General features: G+C 48.8%; 4 protein-coding genes across 4 annotated transcripts, besides 3 other annotated features; 1 reads left to right on the top strand and 3 right to left on the bottom strand.

Annotated features, from left to right (window-relative positions):
• Nucleotides 1–86: 86 nt before the first annotated feature.
• On the bottom strand, nucleotides 87–896 carry NFIA_088980 (DUF3455 domain-containing protein; the record flags this gene model as incomplete). Its single annotated transcript, XM_001260838.1, has 2 exons — nucleotides 87–194; nucleotides 249–896. 2 exons carry the CDS (start codon nucleotides 894–896, stop codon nucleotides 87–89), a joined length of 756 nt encoding a protein of 251 aa, XP_001260839.1.
• A 1,237-nt stretch (nucleotides 897–2,133) lies between these two features.
• On the bottom strand, nucleotides 2,134–3,735 carry NFIA_088970 (uncharacterized protein; the record flags this gene model as incomplete). The annotated part of the gene is made up of 3 exons (XM_001260837.1): nucleotides 2,134–3,313; nucleotides 3,400–3,489; nucleotides 3,605–3,735. 3 exons carry the CDS (start codon nucleotides 3,733–3,735, stop codon nucleotides 2,134–2,136), a joined length of 1,401 nt encoding a protein of 466 aa, XP_001260838.1.
• A 180-nt stretch (nucleotides 3,736–3,915) lies between these two features.
• Nucleotides 3,916–3,947: a microsatellite.
• Nucleotides 3,948–4,119: 172 nt separating this feature from the next.
• Nucleotides 4,120–5,616: a mobile genetic element.
• Nucleotides 5,617–6,013: 397 nt separating this feature from the next.
• NFIA_088960 (U2 snRNP complex subunit HSH155) lies at nucleotides 6,014–9,754 on the top strand (the record flags this gene model as incomplete). The annotated part of the gene is made up of 1 exon (XM_001260836.1): nucleotides 6,014–9,754. One exon carries the CDS (start codon nucleotides 6,014–6,016, stop codon nucleotides 9,752–9,754), a length of 3,741 nt encoding a protein of 1,246 aa, XP_001260837.1.
• Nucleotides 9,755–11,414: 1,660 nt separating this feature from the next.
• Nucleotides 11,415–11,442: a microsatellite.
• A 398-nt stretch (nucleotides 11,443–11,840) lies between these two features.
• Nucleotides 11,841–13,040, bottom strand: NFIA_088950 (C2H2-type zinc finger protein; the record flags this gene model as incomplete). Its single annotated transcript, XM_001260835.1, has 3 exons — nucleotides 11,841–11,959; nucleotides 12,022–12,506; nucleotides 12,577–13,040. 3 exons carry the CDS (start codon nucleotides 13,038–13,040, stop codon nucleotides 11,841–11,843), a joined length of 1,068 nt encoding a protein of 355 aa, XP_001260836.1.
• Between the last annotated feature and the right edge of the window lie 599 nt (nucleotides 13,041–13,639).

Genomic DNA, 13,639 nt, shown 5'->3' with positions numbered 1-13,639 from the left:
GTTATGAGAATCAAATGAAGGATAGATCCGAAGGGGTAAGCTAAGCATCGTCCAAGAACAAGAGATACAAAAACGAACGGACCGCGTCAACCATAGAACCAGTATTCTGCCGCATACTCTACCTCAATGCTCTCCTTCTGACCCTTGCAAGAAGCTGGCGGTTGTCCACCGGACGTGTGTATCCGATATACTTCCTGATATGCCTGTCAACCTAATGAAGTGTCGCTAGGGCATACTTAGCTACTTACCCGAATACCTAAACCGTCAGCGAAGCCAAGCTTCAACCACGGAACACTGTGGTCTCCTTCCTTTGAGTGGCTCGATAACTGAGAGGGCGCTGGTACACTTGAACCCTTCTTGGCCTGTAGCCAGTCCTTGTGCCCTCCGATGCGTAGGTCGAACATAGGCGCCCCCGTGCCCGTAAAGTAATGTTCTCCAAGGATCAAGCCACTGCTTGTCCGTGAAGTCATTTGACCGAGGAGCATGGCAAAGAGCCCCAGTGCATCAGTTGATACCGTGCTTATTGCAGACGGCATCTCATGGAGTATTGCAGAATTATGTGAGGCAAGGCAGGACGCGTCGAACAGTGTCGCAACAGCGCCAGTTGCAACCGGGGAAGCAGATTTACCAGATGACGAACAAGTGTAGTTCTGAGTACCCCGACCAAGTGCCACAAATTTCAGCTTCAATCCGTGGGACGGCGCAGGCAAAGCTGGTTTAGTATCACATAGTGGTATCGTGGGATTGACATCAATGCAGTTTCCAACTTGTATCCCATCGAGTGCTTTGGTGATCTTCACAAAATCTTCAGTTAGGACTCGGTTGCCTCGGACAAGGGGGGAGGCTCCCGCCACGATTATTGCAAGGAAAATGGAGATGGACGTCAAGAAGTACATGGTGAATAGGACAGCAGGTTGAGCAGATAATGGTCAATATGTTTGTGCTGGCGAATTTTGGAGGTTGATCCTCTGGATAGTATTCCCAACACCATATTAATAGGCAAGAAGGCAGCTGGACGCATGTACAAAGAACTGAAATATTTGCTCACTTCACTGTTCATTCCAATATAGAAACCATGATTCAGCACTGCCATCCAACAAAGCAAGAACTTAGTAGCCAACATGGTTGATAGAGGCAGCTCTCTCTCTCTGGCTATTTCACAGCTGTAGCGAGTGGCGCTGATCCGGTCTCTTTGTGAAGGAGCATTGGAAGGCATAATAAGGGCTGAATTCAATGCCGACCAACCAGTGGAGGCGCATGACATCTCAGGGTCTAAGATGGACTTTGATAGATGCTACACGGCAATTGAATAAATGAATGACCGGAAAGATGAGCCAATTGGAAAGTATAGGACGAGGGTCCGTGGTATAGTCATTGTTGGTTGCGACGAGGATAAAACCAACAATGTCGGAATGTTAAGCGCCGCCTCGTTATACCTTCGACTTCTTGCAAAATTCGTTCAGTCTGGCAGTCAAAGGGACACAAGAAGACCTGAAACAACACTCACGTCTTCATTCTAGCTAGACTTCTTCACAAAGTTAGGCTTGCGCTGTCTGCTTCAGGTGATTGTGAGAAGCTCGAACTTCTGTCAGTCTTGGGTCATTTCGTCCTTTCTCGCAGCCGTGCTGAGAAACAGTCTCAGCAGGCTAAGTAAATGCGCTAGATTATTTGGATTCCCAACTTTACTATATCTCTGATTGGAAACACGTAGTATCTGAAGTAACTAACGAGATAACGGGCTGAATATTGAGTCGATGCAGAGATCTGTGCGCTTCAGAGAAATATGATATTGCTACCCAGGTTAGGTTTCTTGACTTTCTATGCGAGAGGATCTGCATCGCTTGTTTTCAAGACACATCTGCCCTGGATCTTCTGAGCTACTCTCTCATTCTCACCGCGGTGTTGCTGGAGGGGTATATTCGGTCACAATCCGAACAGCCTGCCTCAGCTCATCAGGAATGGTGTACGGGAAGCGGTAGGTAGTATTTCCACTGCTTTGGTCTTGTCTTCCTGCATTTGCTTGCGGGCAGGCTCCGCAGTAGATCGCATAGATATCAGATTAGAGGAGCCAGATCACGCGTCACGGACTCAGCACGAGCTTGAATCTCATATTTGTTGGTAGCCTTATGCCTCTTATGCATACTCGTACACCGTCCAATCCTCGTCTGCATCCCCCTTCCAAAGCTTATCTTTATTCATGGGCCCCTCTATCGTCTCGCCATTCGGGATCGGCTCTTCGATACCCTCAACAACGGCAAGTCGGGGGAGTTTTTCATCTTTCTCCGCCATCAGCTTGGCAAGCTGTTCCTCAAGCGAGTTCTGCGAAACACCTTTCAACCGCGGCTTCATTCCCTTCTTATAGCCATATATGCGGAGTGACACGAGGTTGGGCGGCAGGTGATCGACAAGGGAAAACGATCCATTATCGACCTGGTCACCACCGTATCCACGCGCATAAAGATAAAGAATATGAACTCCTAGACTGAGGTCCTCCAGTTGCAAGAAATTTCGAAGAGAGCAATCATCTGCAGTCGATTCGTCCTCCGCAGGAAGCTTCTCAAGTTCATCAGCCCACTCATGTAGGTAAACTGGATCGTCCCGGGGAGATTCGTGCTCTTCTTCTTCTGGGGTATACTGGAGATACCTCAGATTATCGCTATCAAGGTCCAGTATACGAGTTTCCTCCTCTACATCAAGATCCAGCTGGCGCAGAGAGGCTCGATGAACAAAAAGCGCCCGAAAGACATGCTCTGGATGGAAGGGCGTCAGCATACCATTCCATGAGGAGTGGCCACCGATCCCATATGTGAACTTTTCCAAGCGCTTGGCTGATTCGATTATATATACCAGGTATGGGTAACTAAGGCTGGAGTGCTGTATTGTGATACAGGTATAATTTCCTGACCGTGGTGGTGGCTCAACACTAGGAAGATTGGCGTCCGCAATAGCATCCATGCGGATAGATTCCACTGCCGGCAGACGTCGCACTAGATTAAGACTTATGAATAGGCCATAGGGTTGATAATATGTCGAATGATACACATCGGTATTCGGATCGACTAGGAACCTAACAGCTCTGAGGTTCTGTAAGAACGGCATGTCCTTCCCACGCATGCTGGCCAGTTCCAGGAAATGCTTGAATACATAATCGGACATGGGAAGCGGTTCGCCGTCCGCTTCTGCTTCCAATCTCAAGAGCTTGGGTGCCTCATATCCAACGGGGCAGAAGCTAAGCGAATCAAGCATAGGTGAGACCGAGACTAAGAGGGCTGCCAGCGCTTGGGCGAGAAACGGAGATCGTGGGTCGTCGTCACTATTCAGAGTTCAGAATGCAGAGGAATGACAAGATCCATGAAACAGAGAACACGGATTGGTCAAGGCAAATTAGGGTGCCCATACTACATGATAGCGGGAGCCTGTAGCATATTTAAAATCTTCTCCTGCTTTTCCACCGACTCAAAACCCAGCCGTTCAATGGCTTTTTTGAGCCTGTGTAGGTCATCTAACGCCAGTGCCCTTTCTGCAGGGCATGGTTCATAGGATTTCACAAATCTGTACCCTACTGCTGGCGATCGATTCAGCTGAATATTACGTACATACAAACCCAGTCGTGGTTTCTTTAAGATGGAGAGTAACATCCCAAATGCCCTTGTGAAATCCACGGTGTCTCGCAACCTTACCCGGCGGTATTTGCGCCGAGTGGACATCTCGCACAGGCGATGTATGCGGCGACATTGCAGAGAAAGTGAGGCAACATCATGATGAGAGGAGAGACAGTCAATAATTCCTTGGAGGATTTCTTCTGGGAGGGTATGGAGGGACATGGAAAGGATGGTTGACTTCGAGCGATATCAGTGACAACGCTCTTTTATTAGGGCGGCACTGGGCACCTACTCATGTAGTTAACGTAATCGGACACCGAACGGGCCACGACACCGAGCGGGCCATCGGAAACCATGATTTTGATTTTGGCCGACGCCAAAAAACCATAAGATATCTTACTACCACACAGTCAATTTAACAGAAATTTTTGAATTATCTGGATCTACTAGGGCAGCTGGTTCTAATATGACTGATTTGATGGCAGTTATTGCATTGTGGTGGCGCATGCTTTCTGGGAACTGATTCCACTAAGTCCATTGCCTGCATGGCTTCTTGAGCAAGTTGCTGACCTTCAGATCCTGTCAGAATACCCCTAGTAGTAATAAAAGATCTTAGGGCTGTATGCTTCTGTTTTTGCTTTTTATTTACTGTGTGAAGCTCAGTCATCTAGTGTTGTAATAGAATGACTTTATACATGGTGGATTCAGCTGCTTTTGCCAGCTGATGAACTGCTTTATTTAGTGGGCTTTCAGAGTTACAACTAATAAGTTATTTAATAAGCTGCATCTGCTTTTGTACCTCCGCAGTAGTATAAGGAGTTTTTGCTATCTATTCCCTGTCTCCATCTAAAGGCCCATGAGCAGTAGAGGGTGGTGTGATATACTTAATGGTAAGCCTATCCAACACCTGTTGATGATTCAATGGAACTAGTCCAGAAGCCCTAAATCCACTGCTGATATTAGAAGGTGATAATGCTTTTCATGCTTCCTTGTAGAGATCCAGAAAGTTCTCTTTATTAATATGATGAATGCTATTTTGAATACTGCGCATCACCTCTGCACTATATACCTTCTTTAGGGGTGCAAAGCAGCCAATATTAAGTGGCTGCAGTTTATCAGACGAATGGGAAGGCATATATAAAGGAATGATTTGATGATTCTTGCAGAATAGGTCAAACTCTGCAGATTCATGGCTAGTATGACCATCAAGTATCAGAAGCCAATATTTTCCTTATGCACGCGTCATAGTATGCTTCTCAAAGACTTTTTCCAACCATAATAAACCAAGCTCATTGTTGGTCCATCCATTATCACTCAGACTAATCAGCCAGTCAGGGTCTATGGCTTGATACTATTAAGATTGATGGACCTTGCCAGAGAAGATGATCATAGGGGGCAGAGACCACCCAGAAGCATTAATGCATTCAACAACAGTAACCCATTTGTGATTCCCCAGCTGTATAGCTTGTACTCGGCTTATTTAATAGTAGGATGCAGTAATGACCTTTGCTATATGGGCCACACCCATTTAAAAGCTAGTCTTATTGAAGTTGTAGATATCCTGTTTGAGAATACCATATTTTACTATGGTATTCTGAACAAGATTAAACCACTGGTTGATGATCTCAGGATCCTCATATTTTGCGCGTTGATAATTATACTTGCGAGTATACTTGGATGTGAGCTCATCATGTTGTTTAATGAATCTAGTGATCCATCTTTCACTGACAGATTCCCCATTTCTCTCATGTAGTAGTGTATCTGCCATCTTGCGTACCATAGCATGAGTAGGTGGAAGACCTCGCTCATCCATATCTAGAATCCACTTCTTTAGGGATGCTTCTTCTAGATTGGTAAGCTTCTGGCAGTTTGCTTGTATATCAACCCGTGCTTTTCGACCGCTGATTCGATAGGTAAGGGTAGACCTTGGTATGTCGTATGCTGCTGCTGCAGCTCGTATGCTTTTAAACTGGCCATTTTTATATGCTTTGACTGCAAGGCTGATTCTATCTTCTAATACGAGCGCTGATTCTTCTTGTTTTGGTGCCATGTTGGATGGAAAAATTGATTCAGTCGTTGGAAGATCCAGGGGTGGGAGAAGTGACCCGCTCGGTGTCGTGGCCCGTTCGGTGTCCGATTACGTTAGTTAGTGCTTGCTGATTACTCAGCTATGAGTAAGAGTCTGTGCCACTCAAAGTCACATGACATAGCTTAGTCGTCAAACTAGCGTGGCCCGAACGACTTCCTTTTTGCGCTCAGTTCATTCTCATCGCAAGCCATCAGCGAATTGCTTCCCAGACCGCATTCACTTACACCGTTATTGCGGTGTTTGATCCGAATGTAGCTACTGCTACCTGTACTAGAGATATATTACTCTCTACCTCATTTGCGGACTACTCATAGCTGCCAACATGTCTGACGGTAGGTCTCTTCCACCCCTGACCGAAGACGCCGTGCTGATTGCCTCTGCAGCTGACTTCGAAGCTGTTCGCAAGCTCCAAGCTGAGCGGAATGCCGCTACAGCTGGGAAGAAAGGTTCTAGGACCTTTGATTCGTCTAGCCAGCGCACTGACAACTCCACCAAGGCCTCCCTGACCGAAACCTTTGATACCACTCTGTACGACCGCGAGGGTCCCGACAAATACGCAGGCTATAACACGTCGATCGCTGTTGATGGCGATGAAGAAATGGAAGATGCGGACGGCGGTCACCGTCTGGTTGGCCAGTATACCGCAACCAAAGATCAGATTGACGAGCTTGCCCACGGCAATGGCGTCGAGGAGGAGGATATCCTTACTGGACGCGAAAAGGCGGCCAGGATTGCGGACAGGGAAACAGACTATCAAAAGCGTCGATTCAATCGAGGCCCTTTGACGCCAACCAGGGCTGATCCCTTTGCGGCGAACACTCATGCCAACGTGGAGACAGATGGCCAGACATACCGTGAAATTATGGCCCTCCGTGAACTAGAGAAAGAAGAAGAGCGTGTCCAGAAGCTGATCGCAGAGAAACAGGCACGTGGCGAGAACGGTGTCACTGAACATGAGGCCACTCTGAAGTTAGAGGATAAGGAAAATGCCGAGGCTGGTTCGACAATCTCTGTCGCCTCGGGACGAAAGCGCAAGCAGCGGTGGGATGTATCTAACGAACCCACAGAAGCTGTTTCTGAAGCTCCTCAACCTTCCGAGACGAAAGCAAAAAGATCGCGATGGGATCAAACACCCGCCCCCGCTGTCCCTGGCACTACCGAAGAGGCTCCCAAACGGCGATCAAGATGGGATCAAGCTCCAGCAATCGCAGCCGCAACACCAGTTGGCAATCAGGGACTCGCGACGCCAATGCATCCGTCTCAAGTAGGTGTGCCTATGATTCCGACCAGTTTTGGAACTGATATTTCTGGTCGAAACGCCCCTCTCTCCGATGAGGAACTTGATATGATGCTTCCCTCAGAAGGCTACAAGATTCTTGAGCCCCCGCCGGGATACGCACCGATCCGAACACCTGCAAGGAAGCTCATGGCAACTCCAGCTCCTGTTCCCGCGGCTGGCGGCGTAGGAGGGTTTATGATGCAGGAGCCTGAGAGTGCCCGCGCATTGGGCAAGCAGCTGCCAACTGAAATCCCAGGTGTTGGCGATCTGCAGTTCTTCAAGCCCGAAGATATGGCATACTTTGGCAAATTGATGGAAGGGGGCGATGAGAGCACGATGTCGGTAGAGGAACTGAAAGAGAGGAAGATTATGAGGCTGCTGCTCAAGGTCAAGAACGGCACACCACCCATGAGAAAGACTGCTTTGCGTCAACTCACGGATAACGCGCGGCAATTCGGCGCTGGCCCTCTTTTCAACCAGATCCTTCCCCTGCTCATGGAGAAGTCGCTCGAGGATCAAGAACGTCACTTGTTGGTCAAGGTTATTGATCGTGTGCTCTACAAGCTAGATGATCTTGTTCGCCCATACGTCCACAAGATTCTTGTCGTCATCGAGCCCTTGCTCATCGACCAGGATTACTATGCTCGTGTTGAAGGTAGAGAAATCATCTCCAACTTGGCAAAGGCGGCTGGTCTTGCTACCATGATCAGCACCATGCGTCCCGATATCGACCACGTGGATGAGTACGTCCGGAACACAACTGCCCGAGCATTTGCCGTCGTTGCCTCTGCCCTTGGTATTCCGGCTCTGCTTCCGTTCCTTCGTGCTGTGTGTCGCAGTAAGAAGTCCTGGCAAGCCCGGCATACCGGAGTCAAGATCGTCCAACAGATTCCCATTCTCATGGGTTGTGCCATTCTACCTCACCTGAAAGGTCTGGTTGACTGTATTGCGGACAATCTGAGCGATGAACAGGCCAAGGTCAGAACCGTCACTGCTCTTGCCGTGGCTGCTCTAGCGGAGGCTGCCAATCCTTATGGTATCGAGAGTTTCGATGAGATTCTTAACCCGCTCTGGACCGGAGCCAGAAAGCAGCGTGGCAAGGGTCTAGCTGCTTTCCTGAAAGCTGTGGGCTACATCATTCCTCTTATGGACGAAGAATATGCCAACTACTACACCAGTCAGATCATGGAGATTCTCCTACGTGAGTTTTCTTCTCCTGATGAAGAAATGAAGAAGGTCGTTCTCAAGGTGGTATCACAGTGCGCGAGCACTGACGGCGTGACGGCTAGCTATCTCAAGGAACACGTGTTGACCGACTTTTTCAAGAGTTTCTGGGTCAGGCGAATGGCGTTGGACAGAAGGAACTATCGTCAGGTTGTGGACACGACTGTCGATCTTGGACAGAAGGTCGGCGTGGGAGAAATTCTTGAACGCGTGGTCAATAACCTGAAGGATGAGAGCGAGCCTTACCGAAAGATGACCGTTGAGACTGTTGAGAAGCTCATTGCAGCCCTTGGGGCTGCCGATATATCAGAGCGGCTTGAAGAAAGGCTGATTGACGGTGTCCTCTATGCGTTCCAGGAGCAAAGCATTGAGGATATTGTGATCCTCAACGGTTTCGGTACAGTGGTTAACGCACTTGGTACTCGCTGCAAGCCCTACCTCCCGCAGATTGTCAGTACCATCCTTTGGCGTCTGAACAATAAGTCTGCTACAGTCCGCCAGCAAGCTGCCGACCTCATATCCCGTATCGCAATGGTCATGAAACAATGCGGAGAGGATGCGCTTATGGGCAAGCTTGGCATTGTGCTCTACGAATATCTGGGTGAGGAGTATCCCGAAGTTCTCGGTTCCATCCTCGGTGCTCTTCGGTCCATTGTCACAGTCGTGGGTATCAACCAGATGCAGCCACCCATTCGCGACCTTCTGCCACGGTTGACTCCCATCCTTCGTAACCGTCATGAGAAGGTCCAAGAGAACACCATTGATCTGGTCGGTCGTATTGCTGATCGTGGGCCCGAATCCGTCAACGCTCGCGAGTGGATGCGTATCTGCTTCGAACTGCTTGACATGTTGAAAGCCCACAAGAAGGGTATCCGTCGTGCAGCGAATAACACTTTCGGTTTCATCGCCAAAGCTATCGGCCCCCAGGACGTCCTGGCGACGCTGCTTAACAACCTCCGTGTTCAAGAACGTCAGTCTCGTGTCTGTACCGCTGTCGCCATTGGTATTGTGGCTGAGACCTGTGCTCCGTTCACTGTGCTTCCGGCTCTGATGAACGAATACCGTGTTCCTGAGCTGAATGTCCAAAATGGTGTGCTGAAGGCCATGTCCTTTTTGTTCGAGTACATTGGCGAGATGGCCAAGGACTATGTCTATGCGGTTACTCCTCTGCTGGAGGATGCCCTCATCGACCGTGATCAAGTGCATCGGCAAACTGCTGCTAGTGTCGTCAAACACGTTGCCCTTGGTGTGGTCGGTCTGGGATGTGAAGACGCCATGATCCATCTGCTCAACCTGGTCTTCCCTAACATTTTCGAAACCAGCCCTCACGTTATCGATCGTGTCATCGAAGCCATCGATGCCATCCGGATGGCTGTTGGCACTGGTGTGGTCATGAACTACGTCTGGGCGGGTCTTTTCCACCCAGCACGCAAGGTGCGCACGCCATACTGGCGACTTTACAACGACGCCTACGTTCAGAGTGCGGATGCAATGGTTCCATACTATCCTGAGTTGGAGGACGATGGCCTGGCCAGGCCAGAGCTATCGATTGTAATCTAAATAAAAGCTGATGTGATGTGGCTTCTTTATGTATTTTGACCTCGTTCCGTCGCCGATCCCGTTCCATATTTTGACATTCTGGGCCTATCTTGTCGCGGATGGTGTTGATGGAGGGATTGGCGCTTATGGCTTTATCTACTTATACTGGAGGTTATAGCGAGCAATCCAATGATATTGTTAAGCCATTGTCTTTTCAGTCTACAGTCGTACCATCGTCTGGTAGAATTCGAGTAAAATTCCGGCGACGGCTACTCTTCTAGACACTCCATTTTCTAAAGTAACAATAAAAGCGTGAACGAACAACCGATGCCAAGACCACACCTACTTCCCCTCCTATCTAAATAGGTACCTTTGGCAACTGACCTACGGAGTAGTTAGCAAAGACTGGCGAGCGGCGAGGACCGCATCGGAATCCTCAAGAACCTACTCCCGCACATGACATCATCCGACAGCACACTCAGGCATAGCAAATCTCCATCCAGTCTTCATATGTTTGCGTGGTTTCCGTGTCACAATCTAACTATCCTCCCGCTCTGAGAGGTACCAGTAGACAATTAGTACTACCGCAAAATGATGAAATGGAGCAAAATTACTCCGTGGTCACAGGTAGATACCCTGTGCAAGCGATGGAGTAACTAACTACCGCAAGAATGAGCTGGCTGACGTATACACGCAGCTTACTCATCCCCATTCTACCCAGTATCTCTTTGCAACTCGCGAGTTGGACCCTGGCTCCATTTCCTGGTATGTACCTTAGTAAGTGCTAGCGAATAGCAGCAGCAGCAGCAATATGAGTTGCGGAGACTTCTGGGGTGGGAATTCCGGGACGCGTGTATGTTTTATTTTTGGACGGGGGGCGGTTACATCAGAGGCTTAGATAGATATCTTCTTTGTCAAGAAGGCCCTGACAATGTCGTATCGCGGATATTGGGTTCTATTACTTCTATAACCGATCTTATCATTGGATTGTTTTGGGACTCTATTCAACGGCATCTCCACTTTTAAAAGCCATGGCGTGCCTGGCCTCCACTGTTTGATTATGATTATGATTACTCAATGCCACTGAGAGTGTTACACTTGTTTGATGATGCTCATATGTGCGATTGTATTCGTGGTGAGACAGGCTATATACTTAAAACAGTACAGGGTTCCACACTTCAATCTTGAGACACACACGCTCATGTATTTCCAGGATGTGTATATTAGGCAATAGGTGTAGGTAGTAGTGGTATAGTACGTAGGTAGCGACCGTAAATGACACTGGATGATGTCCATGCTGTAACAAACTCCACACAAGATGACTCCAGACATTCGAAAACACGTTCCGTTTTAAATGCTCCGCCCAATTGCAATGGGTATCAGCCGAAGTCTTTCCTCCACCATCAATGCCCCCCCCAGTGGAGGGATAGTCGACGTATCGACACAGAACAACTGGAGCGGGATAATAATAAGAGAAAAGATATGAAACGAATCGAATAAGGACCAATGCCTCTAGATGGGGTAAAAAAGGGAAGAAGAAAACGAAGGCCTGCTGCGATAATTTCCCGGACGCAGTTGCACGCCACGGAAACGCAGTAAACCCCTCATAATACGAGGGTCAAAAGAAAGGGTGGGGACGAAAAAAGAAAAAGCAAAGTGATCTAACGAGAGAATAGAACGGAAATAAAAAAAAAAAAAAAAAAACAAAATGAGCATCAACCAGGAAAACAACCGGTACCTCTATGATCATGACGTGGGAATATAGTGTTCATCAAATGTGAAAAATCCCAAAAGTTCCTGTACCGTGTCCTGCCCATCCATGATTTAACACGAAAATAAGAAAAGGGGTATCAATTCTCTGGCCTAGCAGAGATCAGAAGGGAAATGTAAAAAAGAAAAAGAAAAAGAAGAAACGAAAAAAAGTAACAAAAGCAGCGAGGGATGAATTTGTTGTACAAGGGACCAGAGCCCATCAAATTGGTGGGAAAGTGGTTTGCATGTTCGCACAGCGCGATAACCCAAACACTCAATGATTCTGGCATCCGTCAAAAGGTACGGAAAAGGAAAAAGGCATCGGTCTTCGGGTGCAGAGTAGAGAACGGGCTTTCTACTCGTCCTCGCCACCAGATACGTTTTCTTTTTCGCCCTTGTGGACCTTCTTGTGTCGACGGAGATTTGAGACAACAGAAAAGTGCCTTCCGCAACCTTCAACGTCACATGCAAACGCTAGTTCCGAAGTCAGTACCGAAGGCTTCAACAAGGAATCTCACAAATCTCAGAGTACTTACGTTTCTCCCCAGTGTGACTGTACATGTGCGTTTGCAGGGACGACGGGCGCGTGAACCGCTTATCGCACACCTTGCACTTGTGCTTCTTCTGTGTGTTGGATGGCATCTTCGAGCTGAATTGGCTCATCATAGACTGTGGGCCGGGAGGAGCACTCCCAGACAAGAGGTTCGACGGGCGAGGTAGTGTTCGCGACAGATGTCCATTCTCATACGACTCTGATGTTGTGGAACTGTAATCCGTGACAGACGACTCAACTGAAGCAACAGATGCACTGTAGTAGGGGTAATTTCCCCCCGAGGAGATGGATGACCCGGACGAATGGGCCGCAGGAAATCCGTACGAGTCCCCAGACCCCCGGGCACGAGGACCATAGATGTTGCGCGGTGTCAAATCCTGGCTGAGCGCGACCATTCCACGACTAGCATCAAGAGCATCACCAAATGTAGGGCCCGACGGAGGCTGTGAATGGTTACCACGAGGATCGCTGGAATGGAAGGAACTTGTTAGCGGCTTGTGTTTTTATGACCGGTCGAAGAAAGAAGTCGCAAGCTTACACATGTGAAACACGGCGACTGTCCGGGTGTGGGTGAGCGAGAGGGGGAGCATAGCTGATCGGCGCATAAGTCGCAGGAGTGAAACTGCTCATTGACGAGGCTGTGGTGTAGGTAGGAGCTTGTTCGAAAGTTGTGCGAGGCATATCATGCTGCAGACCTATCACCTCCGCTCCGGAGTAGCCCGTGGGGGCTGTCGAGTAGTTGCCGCTTGTGACCATCGAGGGTGCGGAGACAGGAACGCTCGAGTATGGCATGGACAAGGTAGGTCTGCTCACTTCCTCTGGCTTCGTGTGATTGATCCCCATGGAAGTTGCGTACACTGGAGGAGTGGAGTGGGAAGACGTGTGTGCAGAAGCCCAAGGGTCAGTGAATTGGGGTGCGTGATGTGGTACATTATGAGAGTAGACACTGTCGAAACTCATCCCGCCATACTGGCGGTTCTGGTTCTCAATGACCATCGTCATGGAGGCTAGGTGTATGTGTTCCTATGTGATAACCCAAAGGTGTCGCAAAGTGACAAGAGTGAGGATACAGTAGAGCGGTTCAAGCGTGTTGAGGAACTGCGTATGGTGGAGAGGAAGGAAAGAGAATGAGAGCTTGAGGACGATCGACTGAGCGCGGACTATACTCTGGCGCAAGGTAGGCAGTTGAATGAGGAGAGGATGCGCAGGTGTCGGGGGATTTTCTTCTGCACTCGAAGGCAGAACAATGACCAGAAGGGTGATAATCTTCGTTTGTCCAGGTGCGACAGTAAGAAAATGGAGGAGGAAGATGGAATATTAGGCCCTTGAACCCGACAGATAGGAAGAAGGAAAGACAGTCTGGGGAAGGACCCGAAGGGGATCGGCGAAGCTTATGAACAAACACAGAATCTCAGCATGAGCAGTGATGGACCGCAGGGACAAAGGCAAGCCCTGGCGTTGCCGTGTTGGTGCTGGTGCTAGTGCCACTGACGACGTCCCGTCGGAGACGGTTGCAGATCGTTACTTTGGGCTGCTTAGGCTACGAAACGGCGCCAGTGCTAACGAAATAAAATAAAAAATAATAATAATCATGAGGAAAG

Source organism: Aspergillus fischeri, genomic scaffold (assembly GCF_000149645.3).
Source record: "Aspergillus fischeri NRRL 181 1099437636264 genomic scaffold, whole genome shotgun sequence".
Lineage (NCBI taxonomy): Eukaryota > Fungi > Ascomycota > Eurotiomycetes > Eurotiales > Aspergillaceae > Aspergillus > Aspergillus fischeri.
This window is presented reverse-complemented; position numbering and strand designations above follow the sequence as displayed.